At 44.4% G+C, this 9405-nt stretch overlaps 1 protein-coding gene across 2 annotated transcripts in view; it reads right to left on the minus strand.

Moving 5' to 3' along the window:
• The window catches only part of PRSS12 (serine protease 12), a gene marked incomplete at its 5' end in the record, with an annotated part of 72160 nt that extends 64280 nt beyond the window's left edge, over positions 1 to 7880 (minus strand). The window contains one exon of one of the 2 annotated variants that reach the window (XM_080796811.1): positions 7364 to 7880. In XM_080796811.1, coding sequence (XP_080652937.1) covers positions 7364 to 7865 — 502 coding nt within the window. The remainder of the gene's footprint in view (positions 1 to 7363) is intronic. The other variant, XM_080796810.1, reaches the window with a different exon arrangement.
• Between the last annotated feature and the right edge of the window lie 1525 nt (positions 7881 to 9405).

Here is a 9405-nt window from a genome sequence, read left to right on the forward strand (position 1 = left end):
GTGACATCAAGCTATTGTTCAGATCGCGGGCAAAATATATACTTAAAAGCTGAAAGTGAGAGAAAAATTCCAATGTGTGAACTATTCTGGAGAAAAATGCCCATTACATGTTGGACAATTTAGTACACATTCCACAAATGAATTAAACATAATCCTATGTCTTATAACAAATGCAACACTAGGAAAATACACTAAATGAGCATGTCCTATCTTAATTATGAAATATAGAAAAAATTCTCATTGTGTAAAAACAACTGAACTGGGAGGTTGTTAGTTGAATTTTTCAAGTTCAGTACAGGAGGCTGCTTTAATTTTGATGTTTTTTCTATGATTATATTTACCCATAACCAAAACTGGCTTTAGCACTGTGAAATAGATTTTATTCAAATCATGCCATGTCAAAATGAAATTAAATCATCTTTTAACATATGAAACATTCCCTCAGATTGAGTTCCAAATGAACTATATCTGTCTGCCTCCATTAGTTCACATCTATAATTCATATTAGTTGTTCATTTATTATTCATGTAATAAATTAAGGGAAAAAAAAATCTCAACTGGCCTAAGTCAAAATGAGATAGTATCTAAACAATGAAAGAGTAGCCTTAAAAGCAATTCTACTCATTTACATTGAGATTATTAGAAATTTATAAATTTTATCAATTATTACTTTTTTTAAAACACTATGCAATATTATGCAAAAGGAGACTCTTTCCATGGTTTAATGATGGCATACTAAGAACACATGAGTATAACCCTAGCAGAAAACTTCACCAGTTGTGTGTCTCTGAACTATTCACACACAAGCAAATGGTATGGGTATTAACATTTCATTGTTCAGCTCTGAGTGATGAAATTAAACTACTCCTGGTAATAATCCTCTTATCTGTCTCCTAGAGTAGGGATCACAGGAAAGATAATGAAAATGATTAGTATTCTTCTGACATCTCAATCACAGAGTAGGTGTCCTCAACCAGAGGACACAGGTGATTTCTTATTCATCTTTATAATTGCTGCTCCTAGTGTGAACTCAGAAAATGTTTAATGAAATCTATCCTTGCCTTGTTGTAAGAACCAGCATTTTCCACCCTTTGCGTCCCTCTGGTGATCCTAATAAGAAGTATTGAGATGGTGTCTTGTAGTGTGGGGAAAATCTCATTACGTTAGTGCTTTGCATACAATAAAATTTTTATTAACATTGTTGGGCTGACTTGCAGGACGAAAGGGGAGTGGGTAAGGGGGAGGCTGCCCCGGAAAAATAAGATGTGAAAGAGGCAAAAAACAAACACTTCCTGAACAAGGTGCCAACCACAGAGAAGGCAACTAAATGAATTGTTCACATAGTGCACAACCAAATGCTTGTTTACTGTGCAGACTCAAGGAAGAGATTTCAGAGGACTGCTTTCTTTATGAGTTAATTCAGGGATGGGGAAGCCTCAAAATTAGAATTAAAAGTGTCTCCCTCACAATTGAGCTAACTTCAGTATCTTAATAACTATGGAATTATTCACTTCAGACATAAATTTGCTAGACCTGCAAATAGCATCCTCAAACAAGGAAATAAGCCTTTCAATCAAATCAGGGTCTAAATGTGATTCAGTTAGATTCAGATGAAAAATAAATGTAACATTTCACAGAACAATTTTTTAAAGTACTTCCTACTATTTTTTAATCGTATTGTTTCCCAAATGCAAGGACAAACTCCAACCATACTTCTTAGCAGACCCTGTTGGTTCTCCCAACAATGACCTCACTTCCTCCTGCCAGGAACGTCCTCAAGTGTTCCAGGATTCATCCTGATTAAACTACCCAATTGCGTTAATTGAATTTTCCTTTCCAGAGAGTGCGGGATGGACATGTGATCCAGTCTCGGCCAATGAAATGCAAGAGGAAGTAGGTGGGGGGTGTGTGAAATTCTAGGAAGGTTTCCTTGCTCTTTCTATGTGAACTACATGAGGAGGGGCCCCTCCTTTCTTCTGCAGGCTATCCTATCCCAATGGGAAGCCCGGAACAAGCCACACTTAGAGAACAGAGGAGCCAAGAGAATAGCAGAGAAACAGAGTCCTATCATGTTGGAGCCCAACTTCTTGTAATATGAACAACAAATCTCCTGATTGCTTCAGTCGTTTTGAATTGGGTTTTCTGGTCTTTGCCATGAAAACCACCCTAACTAATCCAAGCCACACTCATACCCAAGTAATTATAATTTTTTCCTCTCCCAAAGGCATCTTTTTTTCACAGTCATAATGTATATAAATTTGGCATCCATCTTTTCCCCTTACCATTATAAGCATTTTTCCATCTTTTATATATTATATAATCTTTACAATTAATACTTGAGTAGCTACATAGCAGCCATCAAATGAAGGACCTCTCTGTAGTATCTTATTGCTATATATTTAGGTTTGCCTCCACAATTATGAACCAAATCACTTTTTTTCTTCTCTCTCTCTTTTTTTTAAAGATTTTATTTATTTATTTGACAAAGAGAGACACAGCGAGAGAAGGAACACAAGCCGGGGGAGTGAGAGAGGGAGAAGCAGCCTTCCCGCCAAGCAGGGCGCCCAATGCGGGGCTCAATCCCAGGACCCTGGGATCATGACCTGAGCCGGAGGCAGATGCTCAATGACTGAGCCACCCAGTCGCCCTTTTTTCCTTTTTAGAAGATTTTATTTATTTATTTGAGAGAGAAAGAGAAAGCAGGAGCAGGGAGAGGGACAAAGAGGGGGAAGAAGCAGACTCCCTGCTCAGCAAGGAGCGGGACCTGGGGCTCAAGGCGGGGCTCCATCCCAGGACCTAGAGATCATGACCTGAGCTGAAGGCAGACACTTAACCCAGTGAGCCACCCAGGCACCTGTGAACCAAATCACTTTTACAAAGGTTACCTTAACACACACAGACTCACACACAAAGACAATAGCCACATATCTATTTACACTCACAGATAATCACTCACAAAAGACAATAGTATCTAGGGGCACCTGGGTGGCTCAGTCAGTTAAACATTGGACTCTTGCTTGACTTTGGCTCAGGTCGTCGTGTCAGCGTCATGAGATCGAGCCCTGTATCTGGCGCCACGTCTGCCTGAGATTCTCTCCTTTCTCCCTCTGCCCCTCCCACTCAGTCTCTCTCTCTCCCTCTCTCTCTCTCTCTCTCCAAAATAAAACTTTTTTTAAAAAGGCAATAGTAACAAGATATCTCATTTTCTTCTTTAAAAAAAAAAAAGTCTTCAGACTAGTAGAGTCCAATTATGCTTCAAATCAAAGTATTTTATATCTGCTTTATCCTGAAAAGCAGATTGAGCTCAAAATTTACAATCCAGCCAGGAAATACATAAAATCTGGTATTGCTAATGTTTCTGAGAACCCGCTACACAGAATCAAGATGCAGCATTTTTTAAAAGGGGACAGTTTCCAGCCAACTTTTTAATTAACATTCACTTCAAACGCCAGATGGACGTCAAAGAGTACAGCCTGTAAACAACTGCCCCACAAGTCTGCTACCTCTTTTTGAATCAGGAGACTGCAGAGGGTACATGTCTACGAACAGCTTAGCATGACAACATGACAAAAAGTCAGATCTAGGAGTCATTCCTTCTGGTGAAACCCCCAATATTACAGCATTATCACCACTTATTGTACCTGTTTTGCCCATCAGTCATCAGTCACCTGTGGCTGAGTTCCACTCGGCTGCTTGTAATGGAGAGTAGTTAGCACAGCATCAAGTTGTCCCATCTGCCGTGCCAACCAGTGACTGGAAAGTGATTTTCCCTTCCTAGTCGGGAAGCTCTAAATTACTGCGGGGTATTGGGGGGCGGGGGGATCAACTGCACGTTAATTCTTTCTGTAGAAACATAAAGAATAACCTAGCTCACGTGCAGTTAATAATCATATTCTGTAGAAACATAAAGAATAACCTAGCTCACGTGCAGTTAATAATCATATTCTGGTGACCTAGGTTATATTATCCCACACCAGTCAAACGAAAAACAGTGGTGCCATTTCCTAGAATGACACAAAAAGGTACCATAGATTGGCATGCCTTCTTGATCCTACACCTGGCAGAATTAAGTCACAGATGGTGGACTCAGTCTACCTAATCATCCACCACTGTACATTCTAGATAGGTTCTGATGTCCTCCCATGTTTTTCCCAAGTATGACAAAGGGTCTTCAGCATCCAAATCACCTCAACTGCTCATCAGCAATGCATATTCCTGGGCACCTGGGTGGCTCAGTCATTAAGCATCTGCCTTCAGCTCAGGTCATGATCCCAGGGTCCTGGGATGGAGCCCCGCATCAGGCTCCCTGCTCTGCGGGAAGCCTGCTGCTTCTCCCTTCTCCCTCTCCCACTGCCCCTGCTTGTGTTCCCTCTCTCGCTGTCTCTCTCTCTGTGTCAAATAAACAAACAAATAATCTTAAAAAAGAAAGAAAGAAAGAAAGAAAGGCACATTCCTGAGACAGCTCTAAAGATTACTTAATCAGGGCTTCTGAAGGCTACAGCCTAGGTATCTGCATTTTAAGAAGTTCCTAGGTGCTCGTTATGAGAACAAACTCCCTGGGCTGATTTAGGTATTCCAATCCTCCAAACGACTCTATTACTAATTCACAGTTCCATACAATTAGGGCCCAGGCATCATCTTTCTCACTCTCAGACATTTGAGCCACTGGTGCGTCCACACCTTGCCTTAGCTTACCTGAAATTCCCCCAGTGCCCCTTCAAATAGGCTTAGACCAAGTGTCTACTTGAAGGCACCGACTTCCTCATTTCTCTCAATGCAACGAAATACGTGACTCTGGCTTCCAGTTTATTTCTTGATGGAGGGATCTCACTACTATAAATTTCCTTTCCTTTTGTTCCAGTTGTTTTTTGTAAAGAGAAAGAAAAAAAAAAAAACAAACTCTGGATATCTCTAAATCCTAAGATATGGGAAACTATGTGCATTGGACCAAACATAATTCCCTTCCTCTTTCCTTTAAGGCTAGTCTTTAAGCTACAAAAATAGGATGGATCATCCGACAGCACATATATTTCTCCATGTTTATATAATTAAAGAACTAGAGCAAAATGAGTTGTGGCATGAGATTGTACACTGCCTTCTAATGTTGTTATGCGAATTAAATGAGAAAACTAATACATAAAATGCTTAGCTCACCATCCAAGACGGAGTGAACGTTCAATGAATCCTAGCTGTTATCAGACCAGGTTCTTTTGATACATGCTCAGAGCTGGAAAAGTTCTTTGAATCAATCTTTTCAAAAACTGCTTTTCTGCAGATAAGAAAACCAAAGCTCTGGGAGTTCAGAGTCTTACCCAACACTATATAGTACTGCCAGAGCCATAACAGACACCAGTGTTTTCTAAAGCAAAATTCCATATTCTTTTCACTACTCCATGATAGCTTTGTTTACCCTCCTCCGTGAAATGTCGGACCAAGGCCAGAAAGCCAGAAGTATGTTCAGAACATGCCAGTCATTTCAAAGGAATGGATCATGCCTAATCAGAACGTGAGTAAATGAAAGGATGGGAACCTCTGGTTATCAAGACTGGGTCTGTGAAAGTAATTAATTATTACATAGCCAGACAATTGTTTTCCTGTTCTGGAGGTGGGGGGTGACATTTATCTCCCATCTTGGGTGGTTTCTTTTGTTTCTCTTGTGTTCAATCCCTTTGCCCCAGGAAGTACTGCACATACACCGATGGTGCAGTGTTGGGATTCTGTCTGATGAGAATTAGCTATGAACATAAAAACATCACATAGAGTGTGTGCTGCTGTTAGATTTACATTTCTATTCAACACAAGGGAGAAAACAAAGAACAACCTACTCTCCTCGTTTGGAATATAAAGTTGAAGGAATTATGTGTCAGAAAGAGAGCAATTTATGACTATAGGGTTTTACCTTTGAATTCCATTTTTCTTCAGTATAGCTGCATATATATATCCTAATACACATTTAAAAATAAGAAGCACCTTATAATAACAGGAAAGTGAAAAAAAATTCCGATGTTTGCTGAACATATTTTACAACAGATACTCTCTTACAGTAAATAATGAGACAATGCTAGGGCTCTTTGCCTGATATCACCTCAATTTTTTTTATAGCCACATTGGCATTCTGTCCATGAAACATGAGTATAGCAATGACTTCATTCTCCAGACTGAAGGATAATTGATCTTAACCTTCCTATCACTTTCCTTTAACTCAAAGCTAATGCAATTCAGATAAATAAAAATGTCTGTAGGGAAAAAATAGCACTATGAAAGCCAACCTCCAAATTACCTCCAAAAATAAAGTACAACATATTTCAGAATCCCAATTCACAAAACCCCTGCCCCATAGCTTAGATGGAGAGCTGCCAACAAGATGTTTGAAGGAAAATTCAAACTTTGAAGGACATAAAGTTTTTCTTCCCAGCTATGAAAGAAGGGGTGTGGGGGAAGCCCTAATGTTAAACAAAACCCCAGCGACTAAAAGTGAAGCACTGTTCAAAGGCAGATCACTTACTTACATTAAACCTATTAATGTGTTTTCATTGTGCCATAAAACCAAAACATGTTACCAACTTTATCTCTTGATGTCACCAACTAATCCCAATTGCCCACAAAGAACATATACAGCTAAAAAATGTCTGAACATATCAAGTTGCTTCTTCCCTAAGATGAGTTACTCTTTTTCCTTTCTTATCGCTTCACTCACTGATAATATTTACCAAATTGTGACCCAGAATGTGAACATCATTTTGACAAGTTGTATTCTGATCAGGAAATTTTGCCATACTTTTTCAAACACATGTCAATGGTGAGAGTGAAGGCAAAAAATGTATCACATTGTTCCAAATCAGGGTCTATCGGGAGGAGGTAAGGTTATTGGTTGTCATACTAGATTTAATATTTCCCTTTCCATAACAAGTAATTAGAAACTATCTCCTTTACTTTGCCTCTTTGGTGTAAATATGGTAACACCCTCAAGCAAACTGACCTAAAGAACATGCATCCATCCAACGAACACACATCCACCCGACGAGCACGCATGTACACACATAAACACACACACACACACACACACACACACACACACAAAACAGTGGCCAGAGACCATATCCAGGAACCCAGGGCGCAGCACCTTGCACAAAAAACTATTCTCACGACAACCTTCCCACACAAAGCACGCGTCGCTCATTTAAAGTCACCTAACAATGTACTTTGCTGGTAATTCGGCGACAGCCAACCATCACACCCGGCAATGCAAACCCGAACCTCCACACTCACACCTCCTCTCCTCGAGGCACACTTAACGCCCTGGGCGAGCCAGGCTGGCTCCCCGCCAGTCCCGAGCTGCCGCCTCTGTCCCGGGACCACTCACCGTGTCTGCAGTCGCAGTAGCCCCAGTCCACCTTGCCGTGGGCGTGCCCATAGAAGCACCAGGGTCGGCCCGCGCCGTCCGGGCTCCGGCAGAAGTTGTGGCGCTGCCCTCGCAGCTGAGCCCAGCTCGCCGGGGGCGACCGCTCCAGGAAGGGCGGCACCTCTGCCCAGCGCAGACAAGGGGCGCCGAAGTCCGTCACATTGACCCAGGGCTCGCCGGCGGGGCAGTCCCAGTGGTGCGGCCCCGGCGTGCGCCCGGCGTGGAGGGCGTGCAGGCGCTGGGCGTGCAGCGCGGGCGGGGGACGCGGGACGCGCGGGAGAAGGGGCGGCGGAGGCGTCCTCTGTGGTCGCTGCTGGGTGGGAAAGTAATAAGGGTGCCGGGGACTTCCCGGGGGCGAATGGCGATAGCGGTGGTGGAGGGGATAAGTGACGGCTAGGTCAAAGCCGATCACTTCGGGGAGCGCCCCTAAAACCAGAGCCACCACGAAGCGGGCGAGCGTCATGGTTCCAGAGCAGCCGGGTTTGGTCCATGCTCCCCGGCTCCTCCGGTTCTGAAGAGGAGGAGAGGACGGGGCGGGGGCGGGGCTGCAGCGTCCCTCGAATCCTCCACTCGAGTCCCCCCCCGCCCCCCCACGCGCGGACCGCCCTCCCCTCCCCATCTCGCCTCCCGCCGCGCGTTGCGCTTTGCGCGCTGCGTCTCGGCTCCTGTCCATCGGAAGCGGTCGCCCGTGGTGAAATCTTGAGCTCCGCGGAGACTCGGCTGGTGGAGACGACTCGCAAAGAGAAGGCGCGGACTCGGCGGGGAGTGGTGGGGACTGAGCCCCAGGTAGCCAGCGGTGGCACGAGTCCGGGAACTCTGCCCCCTGGCTGCGGGCGCGGGGCGCGCAGTCTCCTGCCGGAGAGCTGGACCTGCGCTCGGCCCCTAGCCGGCTCCCGGCTGTCGCCGTCCAGACCAGACCAGCTGCTGGCACCGCCGCAGCCTCGCTGTGCCCCAGCCAAGCTCGAGGGTGACAGTGCGGGGGAAGCTCTTGGCTGCTCCTTGCCAGGAGGCAACACCATCAGAGCTCCGAGTCTGGCGGCTCCCAAGCTTGGCACTAGTCCCTGCAGCCATCTCTCCACCACCCGCCCCCCCCACCCTGTGCCGTGTCTCGTTTTCTTGGTTTTGAAAACTTAAGAAGTGTGAATAGATTTAGTTACAATTGTCCCTGACAAGTCCCCAGGAGAAGAGTTAACAAAGCACAGGAGGAATGTTGAAGACATTTTACTGAAGTGTGAGCTCCTCAAGGACAAGAGCACGTTTCATTTAGCTTTGTATCCCAGTGCTTAACACTGTGCCCAACACTTCTTAGGCTCCAATAAACATTTGCTGAAATTAAATTCCTGAACTGACCCAGGGAAAGGAGCCTGAGCCTTTCTACTTCCTGCCTCCCACTTGCCACCGGGTGCGCTGGACAACACCAGTTGTTTGGTTATTACTGGGATTCAGTGAGGCTCTGTTAATACCAAATTTCCTTTCTAACCAGAGAAGACATCATCCGCCCGGGTCTCCATCCTATCCAAAAAGTCCATCCCTCTAACACCTGCTTCGTTTTTGCAGGGCAACGGACTTGAGTTAAGCCTACATATTTGCCTCTCCAAAGTGGACTCACTGCTGGTAATTTTGAAGCCGCCCTGTTGGCTTGACCTTACCTTAGCAGCGCCTTTCAACAGCTCCACTCCCCGTACCCAAAAAAGTTGACTTCGAATTTTTAAAAAATCACTGGAGTTGGATATTCTAGGATTTCTCCTTTCATTGGTTCCTTACCATGCCACTGAAGTTAAAGATGGAAAAGGAGACTTCCCAGGTGGTTCAGTGGACTGAGCCTCTGCCTTTAGCTCAGGTCATGATGTCAGGGCCCTGGGATCGAGTCCCACCCCCAGCTCTCTGTTTGGTAGGGAGCCTGCTTCCTCCTCTCTCTCTGTCTGCCTCTCTGCCTACTCGTGATTTCTTTCTGTCAAATAAATAAATAAAATCTTAAAAAAAAAACATGCAAAAGGAAGGCC

The sequence above is a fragment of the Martes martes genome (assembly GCF_963455335.1).
Source record: "Martes martes genome assembly, chromosome: 2".
NCBI classification, from domain to species: domain Eukaryota; kingdom Metazoa; phylum Chordata; class Mammalia; order Carnivora; family Mustelidae; genus Martes; species Martes martes.